A 23,021-nucleotide genomic window follows, 5' to 3' on the forward strand; every position below is an offset into this window, starting at 1 on the left:
CAAGTGAAATATCTGAAAATATGATGTGTATCATTTGAAATAAAATTGTATACGCCGAGATACGAATTAAATAGGCGACTTTGAAAGAGATAAAGTGGGTTTGTCAGTGTTGCGTTAGGATAACATGTTTAATTATTCATGAATGGAAGAATAGCGTTGCCGGCAGCATGATTCACGGGTCAATGACATGTGACAGGTTCGGCTCGTGCATTCCCCATACAGAATCGTCGATCGTGGTTCGCCGATTGCTATGACGCGCTTTCAGATGGAGGATCCCACACGCCGTGATTTATGAATTTTTGTTGACTTTGCTGGAAAACGCTGATAACGAGCGGCGAATCGAGTTAACGACGGATGACTATGATGGACGAGAAAGTTTGATCTTCCGTCCGATAGAGCCGGTAGACCTCTAAACTCGTTTCTATTCCATTGAGTAGAAAAATTTGCCAATTTTCAATTTGTTACATCTTCGAGAAAAAAACCTTGCTCTCCTAATTCTTTCAAATCTTTCAAAGAATGCGATTTATTCGAACGATTCTCCTTTACGAAGTTATTGCATTCTTTTAGAACAGAAGTTCATGTTCGTTTCAATCGACGGGATAAGAATAATATTAAAACCACTGAAACTAAAATGTTTCCACGACGGTGTTTCCAGAATTTCCAAGAAAAATCGTAAAGGCTCGGGTCGAAACAATTGAAGAATAAATTTCTCCGAGTCCGTATCCGCGCAGACCAACGCGATACTTTGGTCGTAATGGAGCGAATATTCGCTGATTCGAGGGAACAATATTCCCCGGAGGTAGAGAATGGCTCGGGGGAGCCCTTCGACGCCGTATTGTTGATCGTAGAAACTGAAATCGGGTTTCGATCATCGTCGAAACGGGGGAACGTAAGACTGCGGAAGTCGAAGATCGAAAGCTCCGTCGCAAATACAGCTACGAGTTCCCCGACTTTCACGATGGCCGAAATCTGGATTCGATCGTTGCCCGGCTTCCAATTCCGCGGAAAAATGGGAAACGTACTCCCTTTCCGTTGATCGAGCTTCCAATTCCAGTCAAATTATTGGGCAAACATGGCTGCCGGAAATAAGAGTGTAAGCTCGATCGACGTTTGTAACGCTGGGCATTCAAGTCCCCGAGGAATCGATTCGATTCTTCTCCGAGTAATCTGTTGTCGGGGAGAAAAACGCTGCACGTGTGGTGCAAAAGAGTTGCAAATGTATATTCTATCAAAGTACAGGGTGGTCCATTTATCTTGAGACAGTCAATTATTACGGAAACCAGCAGGAATATGAAAAAATGTGTTATATAAAATATTTTTCATATGAAAGGGCACATTTAATGGTGCTATGTACAGGGTTTTTCCATAATGGCCCTTTAAGGGTCAGATGAAGGGCAACTTCATTTTCTCAAATGGAAGCCCACATTTTTTATTTCATATTCTTATTCTACATCGAAATATGATAATATTTCGTAGGACCACCTGTATATTCGGGCTTAACTTTTATTAATCATTCATACGAGACTGCAAATCTTTATGCGACATTGAAATTGTTAAGTGCAAGACATTCTGGTACCTTATATTTATAAAATTTTCATTTCGTATAAACATCCGCAGTCTATTAACGAATTAGACTGCGGATTCTATGCATTTGTGACAAAACTGTGTATTAACTTCAGCTTAACAAGACAATTGAAAGGAGAAAGACATTTCTATTTGGTCCTCTGTCTTGCAATAAATACAAACATTTTTTTATTTTGCGTAAAGACCCGCAGTCCAATAATAACAAATGAAATCACGAGGTAGAATCGAGGTGTGAAGAACTTGAATGCCCGAGGGGAGGAAGGAATGGAAACGAGGAAGCCGAAGGCAATTAATAACGCAACCGGTTGCAAGGCACTTGGAGAATTTTTCCCACGAGACTAACTTGCGATTTTTCTTTTGCAGTGTTTATTACGACCCATTCCTAGCAGCGCACGCAGCGACACAGGATCCCAACTACAGGCTGCAGGTGAGAGAAACGTTCCCGCCGATTTACCGACGGAAATTGTCGCCCGCGCTCTGTTTCCGCCGGCGACGAATGAGTTTTTAATTAAATCGAGCAACGCGCGCTCCAGGGCCTAATCGTCACGTCGGCGTTAATCGATCACCTTTTAGGCGCCGCCGATAGATTATCGGTATAATTAATTGGCCAACGAGCCGGGTCTCGATCTCGTTAAAGAAAATTGCGACAAGAATTTTCCGCCTCGAGTATCCTGGAGCTCCGTGTCAGAAAAACCAAACGACTACAGTATCGAACTTCCGGAAACAACAACGTGATCGAATTTGTCGAGACAACGTTCACGATTCTCGATCGGTGCTCGTCCGAGAAAACTAAAATTTTATTCTCGGGAAGATAATGGAAGCCCGGTTTCCATCGAATCGCAGACCGGAAACGGTCCTCCAGGAAACGCGATGAAGATACTCGAAACAGAGAGTTCATTGTTGCACGGTAAAAGGCTCGGGATCGATACCCGCGAATCGAGACACTCGCCAATCGACGGGAACAGAGCGCGTAGGACGTTTTAACAGACGAAAGATAAAAGAAAAGTAAAGATAAAAAGTAAAAGAAGCAAACTAGAACAGAGAGGAAAGAAGGCACAGAAATATTGACTAAAGTCTGCAACTGTTCCGGACCCGTTTAGCTGGAATGGCCTCAAGCAACAGCTGACGTTAGTTGACACGTTTTGCCAGGCTTGCACACACGTGGAAACGCAATGAAACCGATAACAATTACGCCGTTCCTATCTCGTTCTCCGCGGTCTTTCATCTATCGGCGCTCTCGCCCATTTTTTCCGGCTGCCTCTCTCTCGCTCACTCTCTATCTATCTTTATTCTTGAGTTGTCCCGTTTCTGCGTATTTTTCCGTCTGCCAATAGCTTCGAAATTTACAACGGATGGCTGTCTCGAAGAAGTGTCTTAAATTTTATAGGAACGCGATTATTTTGCTTCAGCATTTAATAGAATAAACCATAATAAAGTTTTACAGTTTTCACTCTTTCCCCAATGAGAGAAGAGCCTATCTAAATTTAAATACCTGACATAGGCCCTTCTTCCGGACACCCATTCTAATGCTTTATTCGCGGAGAATTTATTCGGGAGAAATTTCTAGGAGTGTGTACAGGATGGTCCAATGATATTCCTTTGTTTCTTGAAGTGGCGAATGATTGCCTGGGACGAGGGATAAGACAGGAATACTTTTACGAGTGATTTTTATTAATGAATTTTTAACTTTTCGAGCGTTTCTAAAATTTTTGTAAAGTAGTAAGAGATTGACTTGTTCACCAAGGAACTTACTTCCTGTTACCATTTATCACACAATGACCTGCTACAGCAGCGTTCAGGGCAAAGACCATTATTTTCTCAACGCCAGTTCGCAAGATAAACTTCCACCGAACATGTCCGCCTCAGCCAGAGTAATTCGGCGAACCTTTGACGCCCTCAGACGATTCTTGGACCATCCTGTATTCGACCGGAACACTTCCTCGAGAGCAAATAGCTCAGAGCGAGCAGGAATAACATTGTGTCGCGTCGGCACGGCACAGCGGAACGCGAACAATAAAATATTTCAGGTGACAAAAGTTAAGTGAGACAGTCCCGATAAAAGCTCGGGGTTAGGGGAGCGCGGCAGGAAAAATCGGAAAAATACAGTCGCAGGAAACGGGCAACGACAGCTATCATTTTCGAGCTTGCCCCGACAGGTCGTTCCCGTAGCTCTCGCGCTAGCATCCGCCGAGCGGAATGAAAATTAATTTCGCGCAACGCGTTCATTTTGCGAACTACGTGTGCCCCCCTCTCACTGTCCCTCCACCCCTCTTCGTCGACGTCGAAACGTACACGGCGACGCGATGGCGTTACGAAAATCCTGACGGCGGAACGAAAAAAAAAATGTTCACCGCCGCATGAATTCCCGGGCTTTGCTACCCGACGGTTTAATAGACACGCGCGAATTTTTTTTTTCTCTTTTTCTGTTCGTTGCTTTTCGCGTACACCGAAGAGGGAGAGCGGCGAGAGTGTCAGTTCGCAAATGGAACGCGGCTCGATCGACCTCGTGACACGTGCGATCTCTTTCTTGAATTCTAGGCTGTCTTCGTTGGCACGTTCAATCTTTTTGATCAAGCATCGACACCGCTGTTTTGCAAACAGAAAAATTAAATCTGTAAACCTGTTGGAAAGGGATTGAACGTGTTAAAGAGAAACAGCACGATAAATTGATCCTCGAACCCAGCACTGTTCTACCAAGGGACGTTTTTTGTCTCGCCAGCGGGTGATGATGTCTTGCTAAAAAAATCTATAAATTCGCCCCAGAAAGACCTGAATTCGAACCACTTAAAGTGTCACTTTCACTCGGCTGAAAATAGAGAGCGAGTAAACACCTTTAGAAGGTAAAAGCGACACCAAATAATTTTTGTAAAATTCTTGTAACACGAAAAGCGTCTCTTGACAATCGAAAACGGCACCGGTCGCGTCACGCGCGGCATCTTGTTGCATTTTGTCGCCTGATTTCTCCATCTTTCTCTCGCCCCTCATTGATCATCGTCCATCTTGTCCCAGGACAAACCTATGGTAACACAAAACGACAGAAACGACTGTCGATATCTCGAATCGCGGCGCGAAAAATCGACCCTCCGCCCCCTGCCCCCCGCCCCCTGAACTTCTTTTCAGGTTTGCCGTTTGTGTTTCAGGCTAAAGCGCCCGCCCTGGAGGTAGGAATTTTAAGGGTCCGCCCGTGAACATTTCTTCGCCCGTTGTTTGTCTGTTATTTCTTTGTTTTTTATTTCTCTATTCTCACATATCAACCCCACCACCCGTCCGCCCCGTTTGTCTTCTCTTCATCAAGTTTTTATCCCCGAGCCTTCATTCCCACTGGTTTTTTTCGTTTGGACGCCGGTCAGGAGTGCTCACCGATCGTCAGAGACAACGATTCTCACTTTCTCCACTTCCCTTCTTAATTACACCCTCCATTTCATCCCCTTCGTGCGAGGAAACACGATTCTTAGACTCGGCGAACGCGAGAAGAATTTTCTTTGTTTTTATTACTTTCTCCCTTTCTTCACCCGAGTGTCACCTCGTTCCTTTTTCTTAATTGAACAATTTATCTGCATGCCAACACACCCCCACACCCCCCAGTAGCGTTTGGTTTATAAAGTATCATACAGTTTGGAGAGTGTTCACCTTTCCGTTTCGCCCGGGGGAGAATCTGTTTGCTTTGGTAGACATAAAATTGTGATTTTTTGATCGAACGATTTTATTACACGTCGAGAGGCACGAGAACAATTCCGAAATTTGTGTGTCGAGATTCACACGAATACGGAATGTAGAGTCTTGGATAGTTATTAACCCTTTCGCTGTTCGATGTGTTCATCAAGCCGACGTTCCCTCGGTTTTCATGTTTCTCACACAGTCACGAGTCGTATACATATATATGTATATATTTATTCGATAGTTTTTGAGTTGTCCCAGCATGATGAATTTTGCAAGCATGTTAGTCGAATGTTATCGCAGGCTAGTAGATCACCGTCCACTATGTGTACAAAATTTTACCTCGCTATGGGAACTAGTTGAACAAATGTTAGTTCGCTGATGCTGGAACTACAAGAAGTCCACAGCTGATAAAATGCCTTTATAGAAAAAATGTTGACGACGTTTGAATAAATGAAATTTTGACATTGTACAACACAGGGTAAGTCACTCAAGACAAGCCACCCGAATAACTTCTACATTTTTTCAGGAAAATCTCCTAAGCACCTCCAGCTGAAAAAAAGTTGTGTATGCCACGTAATGGACCCCTCGAAACCAAACAACTTTTGTGCGAAACGTTTCTTCCTATCTCAAAAAATGTACAAGGGTCTTTCCATGCCAAATCGATCACTTTTTCCAGGCACCATCGTCGATTTTGTTTTAATTGAAATATGTTATAGTCTATGGGAAATTAGAGAGGGTTTAAGTCATCATTTTGCCGGTTACGAATTTTTTTAGAAATGGCAGTCCTTCAAAGTTGCCAATTTTTGCGAAAACGGGCCTCACTTACGAATTTTTATCTCAGGAACTGTTTGTCCGATTGAGCTACATTTTTTTGTGTTTTATTCGGAAAGGATTGGACTATTGCAAAATAATTTTTTCAACCTCGAAAATCAACTTTATAATGTCGAAAAATTTAAACAAATTCCTTTTTTACGTTTTTTTTCGATGAGGGGCCAGAAATAAAATTTTATATATAATTTGATATAATTTATAAAAATTTATATATAATTTATAAAATTTTATATATAATTTGATAAAATTTATTAAATTTTATATATAATTTGATAAAATTTATATATAATTTGATAAAATTTATTCAATTTTATATATAATTTGATAAAATTTATTAAATTTTATATATAATTTGATAAAATTTATTAAATTTTATATATAATTTGATAAAATTTATTAAATTTTATATATAATTTGATAAAATTTATTAAATTTTATATATAATTTGATATATAAATTGATATATAAAATTCGTATAAAAACTAATATCTATAAATTGAAGACATAAAAAAAACGTAAAAAAGGAATTTGTTTAAATTGTTCGACATTATAAAGTTGATTTTCGAGGTTGAAAAAATTATTTTGTAATAGCCCAATCCTTTCCGAATAAAACACAAAAAAATGTAGCTCAATCGGACAAACAGTTCCTGAGATAAAAATTCGTAAGTGAGGCCCGTTTTCGCCAAAATGGGCAGAACTTGAAAATGTTGAAGGACTGTTATTTCTAAAAAAAATTCGAAATCCGCAAAATAATGACTTAAACCCCCCCTAATTTCACGTGGACTACAACATATTTCATTTAGAACAAAATCGACGATGTGTCCGCAAAAAACTAATCGATTTGGCATGGTATGACCCAGAAGTTATTCAGGTGGCTTGTCTTAGGTGTTCCACCCTGTAGATGCTATAGCTTAGGTCACCTTTATTTCTAAAAAAAAAAACAAAAAAGCAGTATAACTTTTCCTCTTTAATTTTTGTCTAATGTTCAAACATTCTACTGTCTTACATTTCGCCTATTCCTGTACGAAACTGTCGGAGAAACAGAATGTTCTCGCTTTCGCGGTGGTTCCAGCGTCAGAAATCGCATCGAGTATCAAACCGAGCTCTCCGACACAGCGAAGGGGTTAAATACCGATATCCTCCATTCGCGAAATGAGAGAGAGCCGGATGCGAAAGCAGGAAGGCGGGAATATACATATACAATATCGTCGAGTGTATTATAATAACATGAAGAGGGTTCTCCGCGTCTCACTTTCCATCGACGCGAGCGAGAATGAAGATTACTACCGTCGGAAGTTCTTCGTGTTCCAACACCCCACGTCCCCTCCATTAGCGCGAGGATCCCCAAAGTTTCCAGCTCGAAACAAAGATTGAAATTGGTGAGCACTCCGCGCAGACCCGGCCGAGTATTTTAGAAAGTGTTCTTTAGTTAGTTTAGAGTTGCTGCGAATTCAACCTAGACCCCCAGACAGATTCAACCACCCTCTCTCTATCTCTCTCTCACTCTCTTTCTCCAACCACCCCCAGAATTAGTTCTGCCAGCGAGTTAATCGAGACCGTCCTCAGCTTCAACCCCCCTAACACCCCCTTCATCAACCCCAAGTCTAGTTCTCGCGAGGGTTGTCGTTCGCTTGTGACGAAAACCCTAGCGGAAGTAGTGACTGCTGGAATTCCGGGTCTCGAATGTTCGACGACACGCCCTCCGTCCCCGAACAACCCTCGGACAACCCCTTTCGTAACGGAATGGCTTCGTCGAATGAATTTCATCGCAACGATCGGGCGATTCAGCTGGAAAAAGCTCGGAAAACCGACCGTCGATGGTCGGCTGATCGATTTCAGATCTTTTATTTCATTAGTTTGATTAATAAGTTCGTTCGGTTCCGCCCATCCCCGAGTTCCTTTAACTTTGTGTAAAAACTTTTTAAATATTTTGCCTGTGCTCGTTCTTAAAGTCAATGCTTTTCTCAGTCACTTCGTAATCACGACAAAATAAGTGTTCCCTCACAGTCGGGAGTATGGACAATGAGACCAAAGTCTTGTTTTAAGTTTCGTGGAACGCGAAAGCCCTCGGCTGAATCCCCTTATTATCCTGTTCGGTGGCTGATTAAAAGGATAGATACAGTGTGTCCCGGATAGAAGTTCGGGAGATCGAGCGGACGATTGTTTGTAGCGAACGTGTTCAAACCGTAGTCGCTTGGTAGAATGAGAATTCGAACGGTTTAAATTGTGTCCCGAGCATGAACTTAGCAAGGTTTTTGGTGTTTGCGGATGCTGTGGTTGTTTCGAGCATCGACTATCGCGTGGCCCGCCACCTTAGAAACTTTCCACCCTTAGCCTCTGTTGATCTCACGCGTCGTGTACGTATACATGTATAGATACAATTAGCTGAAATGGCCGACACGAATTCGAGAGTCTCGACAGCTTCACCCTTTCGAAGTAGAAAGGCACACATAGGAGGCATGTCTCTTCCTTAGGATCATTAGCGGATCGAGGCTATGAAACCTAGAACTAACCTAAGCAAGATTACCGATTCTTTCAAGCTGCTTCCGAAAAGGGTTAGACCCGGATAATTAAGTGCTCACCTTGGGCTGCGAATATTTTAATTAAAAAGTAAGACAAATTTTCAAGCTGCTTCAGAAAAGGGATATTGTAGAATTTAGACGAGGGTAATCACAGCGGAGATGCTCCAGATTTATAATTAACTACTTTGAGATGTTCGCGTTTCGCTATTTTTATTTAAAAGGATGAAATTGCAACTGGAATACGCGCAGCAGCCCTTACGGGGCCTCTCGCGTTTGCCAGCTAAAATGTGGCTGTTCTTTGAGAATTTCTTGCCAGGAAACTAGCGGAGCTATTGAAACGAAACTTGGCACGATCACTGCTCGCGCTGTGCTCTCAATTTTTTTTCGCGGCAAAATACAACACAATTTCTGCGCGACGCGTTCCGGAAGTAATCCTTGCAAGAGGAAAAGAGGTTTACACAAGAATTATGGTACAATTAGAGAGAAGTATACGTTGCTTACATGCGTGGCGAACACGTGTGCAAAATCTTGAAAAAATCCGCCCAGTAGTTTCCAAGAATTCTCTCGATATAGTCGGCGATTCGCAAAACGCGTTCAGAAATTTCGCTGTCGGTTTGGAGCGACGCGAACCATGGAACGGGGGTTGAACGCGGTTTCTGACGGGGGTGCACTCGCGCCTCGTAAATTTCCGGGGTCGGCACGTGCGTCGAATCGCGACCGCGGAATTTTCGCGGTTAATTTCCGCCAGTGCGCCGCGATGTAGCGATTCGGCCCCTTCCGTCCCGTGTCTTGGAACCGGACCCCCCCTTAGGGGATCTTCCTGCTCTCCGAAGGATTTACGACCTTACAGGGTGCACAGTCGACCGCTCCCGACCTGTAAACCCTTCATAAATCAACGTCGCGTCATTTCGCGTGTCCGACAGCTTCATTCCGGGAGTATTTCGCTGTTCATCTTCGACGTCCGTTAACGATCTCTCTCTCTCTCTGGACCGGGACTTTTCTTGTAATCAGCGTTGCAGTCTCCCTAACATTCTCTCGATCGCTGGAATTAAGGTCTCTTCGGTTGTTCCGCGAGGAATGCTCTGGATCAAAGCTGTGCAGAATTACAATTGAATTACTCCAGGAATTATAATTACAAAGTAATTGAATTACATTGTAATTCAGTCATATTGTATTAGGTTGTGGCAAATGCAATGGCCGTTTTGAATCTTTAACAGAAACTTTTATTTTACAAGCTTTATGCATATTCCATTAATTGAAATAATTTCCATCGACATCAATGCACTTCTTCCATCGTGATACAAGTGCCTCAATGCCTTTCTGGTAGAAATCTAATAAACGTGAGGCAATCAATTCATCAAATGCCGTTTTTACAGCACGTTCTTCTTTGAATATTCTTTCCATTCAAAAAGCCATCTAGGTGCTTGAAAAAAAGGTAACCAGTAGGTGACAGGTCAGGCGAATAATGAGGGTGAGGAAGAACTTCACACTTCAACTCTGCTAATTTTTTTTACTGTTTCTTTCGCAATATGTGGCCGAGCATTATCGTGAAGCAATATTACACCACGTCTATTGACTAATGCCGACTGTTGAACACGCAGTTTTTCGTCCATTATATCAATTTGCTAACAGTATTCATCAGCAATTATCGTTTCACGTTCAACTATCTGTTTTAAATCTAAATCTTTAATAGCTGCTGGCTTATGACCAAGAGGCTCATTTTCCAGATTTGTATCTCCGCCTTATGGTCCGATCACTTGCTATACCTTCACCGAAAGCGGCATTTATGTTTTTCGCTGCTTCAGACGCAGTATGTCCAAGTTTGAACTCGTACAAGTAAATTATACGAATTTCCTTTTTCTCTCCATGGCGAACGAAAATCGATTTTGAATCATGTGTATTATACAATATTAATAATCTTATAAACGCAAATTCATGTACGAGATATATACTTTTCAAATTGTACAACTTCAACCCCATCTGTCGTGGAAAAACTAAACTACAAAGGCGGGATGTTTCAAATGTGAAAAACGGTCATTTCAATTGCAACAACCTAATAATTTATAATTCAGAACTTCATATATAATTGCTTCGTAATTGCAATTGGAGTACAATTATAAAATAGCGTTACGTATTATGAAGAAGGACGTGGAATAGAAACTACGCCGCATAGACAGCAAACAAGTATATGAAAGAAAAACGAAAATATATCACACTTCTTCAAAGACCTAATAGTTCCGAAGATATTAATTAAAATGGATTTTTCCACCCCAACTTTGAGGCCTATTTTCACTCCCTTAACATGAATGTCGGCAGCTGTAGAAAATACGTGTCAAATATTTTTTTGAATTCTCTATATTATACAAAAATTCCATAAAAGTCGGCGTGTTACGATCCTAGAAATAAATTAGACGATTTTAATTCGTGGAATTTACGTAGACATCGCTGGAAACTAAAAAAAAATTCAAAGTAATTGGAAACGCGTTGGAAAGAGGTGCGTGTATTGGGTTGTAACGCGAACACCGTCTCTTTTAATTGAATCGTTTTCATTTAATTCAATCGTTCGCACTTGCTTCACTCTTGGGTTCACTCTTACGGTACAACATTAATTAATTCGCTCGCAACACTTCGTAATATTGTGAAGCCAGAATAACAAGCCGCGTTACATAATTATAATCGTTACATGTACCCGGAGCCACGCTCACCTAAAGTTAACACGAAAATGGTATTAACCCGAGTCGAACCCAATTTCTCAGCCCTCTCTTTAGACTCCGAGACGTGGAATAACAATGTCAGACAGCAATTATGGTATCTAGTACAGAACTACAAAGTGTAGGAGCACGACTAACTGAAGTTTCAATCTGAAAGGAAAATAGCTGGAAGATAGTCAGGCATCCCTTCACGATAATATCGCGCGATTAAAAGAAAACAACATTGAACAGGGAAAATATCGAGTACATGGGATGGATATTCAAATATTTGCGTTCAATTTACAAGAACAATATTAAAGCGCCCGCCTCCGAATACCTGTGTAACATAAATATCCTACTGAACTCGCGTTTCGATATTCCTCCGCGAAGTAGAAACGTTGGTGTGTTATTTCTATCAACCAGTGCATTATAATAAAAATCGCGGAGTGGCTAAATGAATTTTGTTTATATAATTAAATCATGTTATTTCTCCGAGCACGTGCCAGCTGCGTTTAGCATCAGCGTTGAAATAAACTAGCCATTAATTGGTCGATTCCGCGAGCTTCCAAGCAATTAAGAGTCGACTGCCGTATTCCGTTGCAGAAAAAAAACGCGTCGCAATTATCGAGGCAACATTTTTCAAGCCGTCGACGATTCGCCACCGTCAAGGGTTGATCGTTAACGTAACATCTGACCTGTGAACACGGAATCCGCGTTGCGGTTTCATCACGACGAGAAAACGTCCGGAAACGTCCAACGGGGATGGAGATGTCGAATTCAGGTGGAAAAGGGGTGGCGATCGCGAACGCACAGTTTCCGCAAAGCCTCGGAAAATAAACGGGAGAGTGAGTCCACCCTTGGCTGCGTGATTTTAAACGGAAAAATATTTTAACAATGCGCAAAGCGCTCGCGAGAGTTTCTTTATATAATATATCCTGGGTTTGTTGAAACGAATTTCTGAAAAGTCGCAGAATTCACCGAGGCGAAATAAAAGCAGTCTCGCGGTTTTCCAGGTGAAAAATGTCCGGGATTTTTACATTAGTGGCTCGAACAATTGTGGAACACGCGTTGTATCGTTAATTTATGAGGGAGACGAGAAAAAATACTCCTTTTACGGTTTCCAAGCGGTGTTCGCGCGAAAAAAAGTGGATTTTTAACAGAGTTATTACCAGGCTTTCTAAAATTGAAAGTATTGAAATTTATTCGTTCTTTTGGACCTCAAGAGAGGCATCCACCGGCACAGATATGTAACGTCCACAACATTATGCAATTCACTTAAACATAGTCGAATTAATTATGTTATGTAAAGTCATAGTACACAGCATGATATTCACAGGCTCCATGCCACTGTTGTGCTAAATTATTTCAATATTTCATTGCGGACGTGCGTTGCATTTAATATAACATTTTAATAATGAACAACAAAGCTGGTCGCGAACATATTAAATGAAATAATTTGTTCAAAACTGTACCACAGTGCTACTTGTACATCAATAAGCTATTACGAACGATATCACTCGGTAACCGAAACAAGTGAATTGCATTTTAAAACATTTCATACCGGAAAAATAAAGCACAAGAATTGAAAGATCCTTAACGTAATGAATAAAACAATAAAAAATTGAAGAATTTCTGAAAATTTCGACACGCGGATGCAGAGATGGAATCTCGTCGTGGACACCGATGAATGTCAGGTGTTTAATATTTATATCTGGCCCTTGCGTCGGAGATGCTGCATAAATATCCAACCCCTTGCACGCGGGGGTTGCATGCAGCGAATGCCAGGAGGAAATGCACTTCCTAGGATCACGTAGCCCTTCGCGAATCGTGATCGTCGGATCCAGGAACGTCGGGAGAAACTTATAGATTCTACAAGGGAGAAAAGTCGGATTCCGAGAAAATATTCGGACCAGCCGTGTACAGGGTGTATAAAAAGTAATGGTCGTCCGTCCGAGGGGTAAATCTACACCTCTGGATCGGTGAATGTTTGTAGAAGCAATTTGCCGCAAAATTGTTTATACCAATGAAAATTGCTGTTAAAGTTTGTTCAACTTCAAGGGTTCATTTAATTTCCTCGCGGCTTGTGGATTATCGGCAAACATCCCTCGACGCAGAATGCTGCTAAACTCGGAGTTTTTTCCATAGTTCAACACGGAGCGTACCGATCACTAAAAATGTGTGTGTGGCTGACCGTGTACCCTTTTATTTATTCGTACGTTATTCTAGTTTTATTATAATACAGTGGCCCACAAACGTGTTCGTACGCCTTGTAAAACAGAATAACTTTTTTATAATTGTACCAAACGTCCTGATGTTTTGTAAGCAATTAGAATATTAGAAGCATTGGTTTAATAAATGATGTGCAAGAAAAATTGTCCAAAAATTATAATTGACAAGGTTATATGCAAAAATAAAAAAGGCATTTTTGAAAACTTTTTTATTTGGGCCCTTAATGAAAATTTGAAATATTATACATGTTCTGTAAGCAATTTGAAGCATTGGTTAACTAAATGATGTGCAAAAAAATTGTACAAAAATTATAATTTACAAGATTACATGCAAAAATAAGAAAGGCATTTATTAAAACTTTTTTATTTGGGCCCTTAGTGAAAATTGAAAATATTATATATGTTTTGTAAGCAATTTGAAGCATTGGTTAACTAAATGATGTGCAAGAAAATTGTACAAAAATTATAATTTACAAGATTACATGCAAAAATAAAAAAGGCATTTTTTAAAACTTTTATTTGGGCCCTTAATGAAAATTTAAAATATTTGTTTTGTAGATCTATGTTAGTTATACACGTGCTGACAATTTCATTGAAATCGATTGAGATACACACCAGCTACAAGCGGTTAAAAATGGCGAAAACCGTAGTTTTACACGACTTTCAGTTTCTGCTTAAAATGCACAGAATCGTACATCTTTCGATGCGTGTCGTTTTTTCCTGCGTCAACCGATTTCGACGAAATTTTCAGTGTGTATACAACTAACATATATCTACAAAACATACATATATTCTAAATTTTCATTAAGGGCCCAAATAAAAAGGTTTTTAAAAAATTCCATTTTTATTTTTGCATGTAACCTTGTAAATTATAATTTTTGTAAAATTTTTTTTGTTCTTTTCATTTAGTAAACCAATGCTTCTAATTACTTACAAAAACATCATGTCATTTGGTACAATCATAAAAAAGTTATTCTGTTTTAAAGGGTGTACGAACACTTTGGTGGGCCACTGACTTATCAATTAGTGCCCCTAATTGACAGTGGACACGTCAAATAACAGTAGGAAACGTCTCTGATAAACAGCTTCCCGAGTAAAACGAGAGGAACATGTAATAGTTGTCGGGAAAAGAGGCGCGCGCGGATCTACAACTAAATAAATGAAAATCTGTAGTTCGTTAGCGATAAATCAAGAGCGTCAGAGAGATCAGCGCGGGTAATAAATTATCTTGGCGAAGAGTGAACTCGCGAGGGATGAGTAAAGTAGTTATTTATGCCCGAACCTAATGTAGGATGGACACGATAGTCCTAGTCGAGTTCAGGATGAACGTGTAAAACGAGTGCTCTTAATATTTAATCCGCCTTGAACCAGTCCGCAGCTTTTATAGATATTTAACATTTAATTCCACAATTCTACCTCGTCAATATTTGATGTTACAACTTCGCTTTGCTCTTCGGCTCCGGTATCGGGTTGCTTTCTAAGTTTCTCCGAGTAGGTATTCCTTTTCTTTTTTGGAAAAACATTCATTATTCTGATTAGTACTTTGTAGTCTGCGGACTTTATGGTTTTATGGGAAAAACGAGTAGGTGCGATTTATAAGAGGAGACCGATTAAAATTCGATAAAATCTCGTTAACCATTCGCTTATTCGCTTATAATTTATTTAATCTTTACCCTGGAAAAATGTTTTCACTTTCGATAAGAGAAATTATGCAATTTCCTGCAAAATAATGTATAAATTATTAGACTGGGGATTTTTATGCAAAATAAAAATTGTCTGGATAGATTGCAAGTAATAGAAATCAAATTGAACGTTATTTCTTCCTTTAATGATTCTAATAGAGAAGAAATCTTATATTGACATTTTCAATTTCTAAAATTTTCCAACAATTTTGGATTTCATCTACTGAATTTTTCTATAAACGCATAAAGATTCGCAGTCTAGCTATTAGGTTTGTACCCAAAAAACGTGAAGGTAGAAACAATTCTACGGAGAATTCGATACTCCATCGATTCGCGATACATAAATGCCTTCGCCCGCATAAAAAATGCTTCCCTCACAATATTTCCCCCTCTATAGCAAGCAAATTTTGTACCATTCTTCCATATTATTACAAATAACGGAGATTCCCGAGGTGGACGTGGTTGTTGGACCACCCTGTATGTTCGCGAACGCTGGTCTTCGGCGCGAAACTGCCAATAATAATTCGCGACGTCGTTGAGAGCAACGGAGGAGGGTCGTGTTCGTCGCGAAAACACCGATCCGACGGCGCCAGAAAGTTTTCGCGACAGTTGTTGTTCTGGGTACGCGAATCGCGCGCGCGTGGCGTGACCGGGAAAGAAATCGTGGAAAAACAGAGAGAGAGGGAGAGAGAAAGAGAGTTTCTGGGTCGCGTGTGCAACTGATTTCGGAAACGAGGGACGCGCGCGTCTTCCTGCCACGATTTCGGCCAGATATTTCGCGAGGGGAATCTGGGTCAAGTGAGTCTCACTCGAGAGAGAGAGAGAGCCAGCTGTTTGGCTTCGCGAGGAAATTATTTAACGTTTTCCCAGAGACCTCGCCAACCACTACGGGACTTATTACCCCTTGGCCTTTTGCGTCGAGCCACGTCACTGCGCGAATTTCCAGGGAGAAGCCGGGGGCTTGATCCCCGTGCAAAATAATCGGGCCGCGTTGAGGCTCGCCGCGTTTGCGAAAATATCTTCCCTCGCTGCAACAGCGAGGATCCCCGGGACGTTCGACACGGTTTAGATTCGAGAATTTGTGGAGACACTTGGAGAACAAATTCAGACTTGTTGTTTCTCTCGAGATTACGTGATATTTTCTATCAAATCTCATTTAAAAACATAGGCGACGTTCGAGGACTTCCGGTTCGGAAAGTGGAGAGAATTTAACCCTTGTGCAGCCAACCGGGTACCCATTTACTGCATTTCTTTCAACAACTTGTTAATGCTCCTCTGAAAATGTCACAAAATTTCTCTGGATGTCCTTCGCTCGTTAATATCTTAATTTACAGTCTTAAAATGAGAATTTATGCAGACATGTTAAATACAAAAGGTTTGAAACAATCTGTACACTTTGGTTAGCTACACAAGGATTAAAGAATGTACGGGGAGATCACAGGGATTGGTTATTTAACAATACATAAAAGATGTATTGATTCGCGGAGATACATCGCGCTACCATTTTCTTCTATTTACGTAGGATCAATTAAAAGATTCCTGGCCACATTAGGCAACTTTCCTCTACCATTTGACTTGTCGGACCGGGCCGGCTAGAGAGAGCACTCGTACCGTCCGAAATTAAATCCCGCTCTTGCTTTCGTCCCGTTTATATGAAACGGCTCCTCTCGTCCCGGTCCGGTAATCCCGAAATTACATTACACTCGTCGGCGACGGAAGAAAGTCAAACCCTCTTATCCCCCCTCCGAGTTCGAGCAGAGACATCATCCCCCATTTGCCGGTTCCCAAAAAAGGAGTATGAAGGGAGGGGACGTTGATCCGGTTCTTGCGTGGCCAGCAGATTAGAATATTTTAATTGGACGTAGGAAGACTGTTATCCGGTCCGATGCCCTATCACGCCGTGCTCTATACGGGACGTTTTAATTAAACTCTTCGGGATAACGAGCCCCAGCCGACGAAAGGATGCGTACTCTCGCCGTACGTGAGAGAGTGCAAAACTGAACGGCTCGAGAATATTTTAATTGGAAATAGGAAGTCACCCCGCGTGCGCGCGCGCTCGCGCGAGCACGACAGTAAATGCGACGTCGCGCGCGAATCTAATTAAATCGGCCGGCAAAGTTTCCGTGGGTCAGTAACGGGCCGACGAATACATTACCGGACGCATCATCTTCGAGGAGAGCACACGCTCTGGCCACGGAACAAATGCGCGTTTCTCACGGGCGCAGATGATTAATGATTCGTTCGCGGGGGACACGGTTTCTTTCCTGCCGCATTAAGCGGGCTTCTCATAAATCACGCGACCACGCGTTTACTCTGATCCACGGGCTGCAGATAAAATAGTGTGCCACTCGAAAAGTGAATACTGTGCGAACTTCTCGAATAGAATGAACTGCTAAATTGCTGTTCTCAAATTATTTGAGACCCTCCACTGTTTTAAAATATACCTACTCATTCTTGCCACGAATGCATGGGACACGCATTCGAGTAATAATTCAACGCTGTTCATTCAGGGTGACTCTTATTTAGTCTTGACGAAAATTTTTCTCAAAATTAGATTCGCTTAGAATTTATTTAATCTTTACCTTTCATCAAGTGGATCTTTCGATAGGAGAAATATATACAATTTTCTGCAAAATAATGTATGATTATTAGACTGCGGATCTCCATGCAAAATAAAAATTGTATGCATCGATTGCAAGAAATAGAAACTAAATCGAATGTTATTTCTTCCCTCAATGATTTTAAATGGGGGAGAAATCATGTATTGACATCTACAATTTTTCATATTTTCCAACAATTTTCAATTTCATCTACTCAATTTTCCTATAAATCCATGAAGATCTGCAGTCTAATAATTATAATATAATATAAAAAAAGATACACATTTTTCGTTAATGTTCATCGATAAAAGATAATGAAAAGACATTTTAGTTTTCGAGTTTCAGACAAAATCTTTTTATTTCGGTCCGACATTTTTCTCAATTTTTTCGGAAACCGTTTGTTTTACGAAAAAAAGTAATACGATAGAAAAGACGCAGCCTGACCAGATGTACAGGTTTTGTTGAACATGTTTTTCCATGCGATCAATAATTTAGAAGATATTCGTGAAGAACGATCTAAAAGTTGAAAATAAGAGACACCCTACTCTACCCCACTTGAAAACCGTCTCATCGAAGTTCCGCGTTTTCTGAACAAACAACGTATCGCTCTGCTGATATATCTTTATCAGATTCTGTACATCGACGTCCTCCCACTCGAGAAACCTATCTCGAATAGCGGGAACGTTATTTCGTGGTGCACGGTGGAGAGAGAGCGTCTCATGAACAATAAAACGTTCCATTCCTCTCGCGATATACCCGAACGTGTTCCCGATACCTCTGAAAAGCCTCGATGGTTGAACGAGAGCAAATTTTTCGGCGAATCCCATTACAATTTCTCTGTGGATAGAAGAGCGCGGCTGCACTTGATGCTCGCATAGAAAAACGCGACAGCGTCGCGACGCGTCGCGCCGTCGTTGTCGTATCGCGTCCCCCGCGAAAATCGATTTCGCAGAGCAAACAGTGCGATCATTTTCCGCGTCGTTCCCTGTACATAAGCCATTCCTCCTGAAGCTTTGACCGAGAGAAAGAGCTGTAGCTTCGAGAATCACACATTTTTAGAACAGTGCTCGAATTACTTGATTGTGTTTGCGCGTCGACGTAACAGCGATCCATTATGAGAACAATTAACATTTGGATTCAGTTCAAATTCTGGAAAGTTTTGTCAATTTCGTATGTTATATTTCTAAAGAGAGAAGCGAAATGTTAGATGAACAGTTAAGGGTTGATTGTGGGGGTTGCTGATTAGTCGACATGCAGCACAAACGCGCTCGAAAAGGTCCTCGCAGGGTCTGCCATAAGAAAAGAATACCTAATCGTACTTTGAAATCAGGATTTCTATAGAATGAACTGAAGGTGCATTAGCAACCAACGTTTGGAACCATTGAGGGACGTTAACTTCTAGCTTTGATGTCCCAAAGGTCACAGGCATTATAAATGCATTATGCAATCGTCAATGGATTAGTATTAGCCCTTTGTACTCATAAAGCTAGATGTACTCCCAGTTGCAACTGACTAGCAAGATATAACTTAATTATTCGGAGTGCAAATGGTTAAATATTAAGTCGAACTATGCACAAAGTAGGACGGGCTATAGAAACAAGAATGATAATGCATTAAATCTTACTAACCCTTCTGTTGGCAACGAAACAAATACAGCATGATCGAAGAGTTACTACACCGCAAGTTAAATTTTTCAAAAGTTACAATGTAAAAATTGTGCAGAACTTGGACAAGTACAATTTTACTGAAAAACAGACATTCAAAGCAGTTTTATATGTTCGGAAAAATACGCAGAATTGTTAAAAGCATTACAGCGAACAAAACATCAGGCTGTCAACATAAGGGCTAAATATTGCCACCTTTCATCGTACAGTCCTGCAGTCTATTAATTCAAAATGATTCACGGGGATAATCAGCCTATCAGTGATTCACGGTCCACAAATCCCAAAATCTCGGATTACGGGCCGAACGGGATGCTATCAGCGACCAGCAGATCACGATCAATCATTGAAACGGTAATAGTAACGCTAGCACGAATTAGTACAAAGTATCCAAACGTTGGTAGCACGCTTTAGTATGAAACTCGAGCTTGAGCCCAAGTTTCTCGCACCACTTGTAGAAGATGATAGACCTTGCACAAGCTTGGACGATCTTCCAGTCAAGTAGTCAAGTAGTTGGTGTTATCACAAGGTTTTAAAAAATGATGGACTTCGACCATCTTGGACAATGTTCCATCAAGTTTGCAGCAACCTTGTGATACTTTCGATCGTGGGTCCAAGCACTTGGTATCACAAGGTTTTACAAGATGATGGACCATCGACAATCCTTGGACAATGTTCCATCAAGTTTGCAGCAACCTTGTCATACCCTCGATCCTGGCTCGAAGCACTTGGTACTACAAGGTTGTAGAAGATGATGGACCATCGACAATCTTGGACAATGTTCCATCAAGTTTGCAGCAACCTTGTGATACCCTCGATCGTCGGGTGAAGTAGTTGGTACCACAAGGTTGTATAAGATGATGGACCTTCGACAATTTTGGGCAATGTTCCATCAAGTTTGCAGCAAAATTGTGATACCCCCGATCGTAGAGTCAAGTATTATAGTTGGTACTACAAGGTTGTACAAGATGAGAGACCTTGTGCAAGCTTGGACAATCTTCCAGCAACCTTGTAGCAATACTACGATAGCTTTGATCGTCAAGTAGTTGGAATCACAAGGTTGTGCAACATGATAGACCTTGCACAAGCTTGGACAATCTCCCAGCAACCTCGTAGGGATCTTATGCTAGCCTCGATCGTCAAGTGCATAGTTGCAATCACAAGGTTGTGCAACATGATGGACCTTGCACAAGCTTAGACAATCTTCCAGCAACCTTGTAGCAATATTACGATAGCTTTGATCATCGGGTCAAGTAATTGGTATCTGAAGGTTTTGTGCAAGATGATAGACCTTGCTGCAAGCTTGCGGAACCCTTACGCGAACCTTGCTGTACCATTGGAACAACCTTGTATAAAGTTGTAGACCAAGTAACCTCGCTGGCACCTTGCTGAAGCCTCGCGGTAATCTTATGGCAACCTTGCGACGACCCAGTCGAGCCAGAAGGGAACGCGTTAGTACCGTTTCTCCGCTAGGACACCATCTTCTGTCTTGGAGCTTGCTTGAGCCTTGCATGGCGGGTCATGGTTCTTGTTTCAGGCCGCAGCAGCAGCAGCTGCAGCGTCACCGTTGCTGAAGACGCCCCTCTCGACGGCGCAGCAAGCCACCTACGCAGCTGCAGCGACCTACACGGCAGTAGCTGCGCGCGCATACGGCGCAGCTGCAGCTGCGGCACAACCGGTCGCAGGATATGCCGCAGTCGCGGGGTAAGCGAGAAAACACATACACACACACTACCACCACCAAGTTTTGCGACGGACACTACACCGTTGAAAACCATCCCCCGCAGGGGCCACCGATATTTGCCAGACTCCCTATTCGTCGCTTCAACCCCTTCACGGTTCCGGACCACCCTCAACACGTATTAACACATTCACGAGCTCCGGAGCCCGAAACCCTAGGCTTCCTCAAACTTTCCACTTGTTGACGGTACTTTGGTCAAGAATCCATTTGGCGCTCGGTTTAATTTCTACCCCCTTCCCTCGAGACGGACCTCTCTTTATCCCTTGTCTAGGGAGATGATGACATGCGAGCCTGCGGTCACGGGGGATGCGTTTTACGGAACTGAAGGAATTTAGCCTGGAGCGGTCGCTTTTTCAGTCAGGTTCTTTCCGAGGACGCACGGGTTCGATAGAACTCAGTCTGATCACACTGCCCAACAAATTTCAACTTTTTCTATGTTTCCAATATACTGTTGGATGGATCTTATAGAGTTTTTCGCGCTGATTCCGAATCTGCCCTTAATTTTTCTTCTACACGCACAGTTTTTGAGAAACATGACCTTGAAAAAAAACGTATTTTTCAACTTTAAACAAATATTGCGGTGTTATTATAAAAGATATTGAATCGTTCTTTACAGCAAAAGATTCTACAGACTTTCCCGAATCCAGTGATTTCCAATATTAATACATTATGATTGTTTAAACATGTTTAAAAAACTCTATAAGAACCACCCAACAGTAATTGTGGAACAAAGGTGTTGGACAGTGTCATTAGACTGCGGATCTGTATGAAGATATTATGACGTGTCTACATCAATTGCTGCGATCAGTAACGAACAGTTCGTCAGGAAACGCATCCACTGTGAACGCAGTCTAAAACACGTGAAGGTGTTAGAAGGTTTTACTGTAAATTAATCACTTTATCCACTGATCAGATTGTGTGAATCATAAAAGATGACGAAAAATTCAATGATGAAAAAAATCATTGTCGAGAATGATTTACGAAAGCAGCATTATCCTTACAGACGACCCCGGCGCCGCGGCCGAGCCCTCAGAAGTCGCAGATTCTTGGAATGCGAGATCCGACACGATAGTCCTTCCGAAAGTTCTGATAGTCCTGTTGAGAATCCTTAGATTGACACGTCCTGCGTTTGTATCTCCTCTCGTTCGTCCTTTTAAAATCTCTCCTTTGTACATTTTATTACCAATGAGATGTTCAGCGAAGGAAATCTAACACTCTGCTTGCGTTGATCTTTCAGTTACGGACGTGAGTACGCCGATCCCTACCTTGGACATGGTATTGGACCAGTTGCCGGCTATGGGGTAAACATTTCATGTACTTAACTATTTACTGCATAGTTTCATGCATAAAATCCGCAGTCCAATTAGCAGTTTATCAAAAAATTCTTCTACAAATTGATCGAAAGGTTTATAACTAGACTGCGGATTTTTATGCAGAATAAAAATGTTTTGCATTAATTGTGGGAAGCAGGAATAACATAAGAATTGATTTCATCCCTTAACGACTTTGTTACATTGAAAGCAACATTACGGTATTCTTGAATGTTTTAAATCTTTCACTGTTTTATATTTCGCACAACGAATTTCTTCATAAATGCATAAAGATCCGCAGTCCAGTTAGCAGTTTATCAAAAAATTCTTCTACAAATTAATCGAAAGGTTTATAACTAGACTGTGGATCTTTGTGCAGAATAAAAATGTTTTGCATTAATTGTGGGAAGCAGGAATAACATAAGAATTGATTTCATCCCTTAACGACTTTGTTACATTGAAAGCAACATTACGACATTCTTGAATGTTTTAAATCTTTCACTGTTCCATAT

The 23,021-nt window shown here is 41.3% G+C and overlaps 1 protein-coding gene across 1 annotated transcript in view; it reads left to right on the forward strand.

Moving 5' to 3' along the window:
- The window catches only part of LOC143208601 (RNA binding protein fox-1 homolog 2), a 214,967-nt gene that overhangs the window by 189,869 nt on the left and 2,077 nt on the right, over positions 1–23,021 (forward strand). Inside the window, exons 9-13 of the mRNA XM_076423128.1 lie at positions 1,948–2,011; positions 2,685–2,711; positions 4,725–4,745; positions 20,996–21,162; positions 22,437–22,500. Of these exons, the coding sequence (XP_076279243.1) occupies positions 1,948–2,011; positions 2,685–2,711; positions 4,725–4,745; positions 20,996–21,162; positions 22,437–22,500 (343 nt within the window). The remainder of the gene's footprint in view (positions 1–1,947; positions 2,012–2,684; positions 2,712–4,724; positions 4,746–20,995; positions 21,163–22,436; positions 22,501–23,021) is intronic.

The sequence above is a fragment of the Lasioglossum baleicum genome, chromosome 1 (genome assembly GCF_051020765.1).
Source record: "Lasioglossum baleicum chromosome 1, iyLasBale1, whole genome shotgun sequence".
Classification (NCBI taxonomy): domain Eukaryota; kingdom Metazoa; phylum Arthropoda; class Insecta; order Hymenoptera; family Halictidae; genus Lasioglossum; species Lasioglossum baleicum.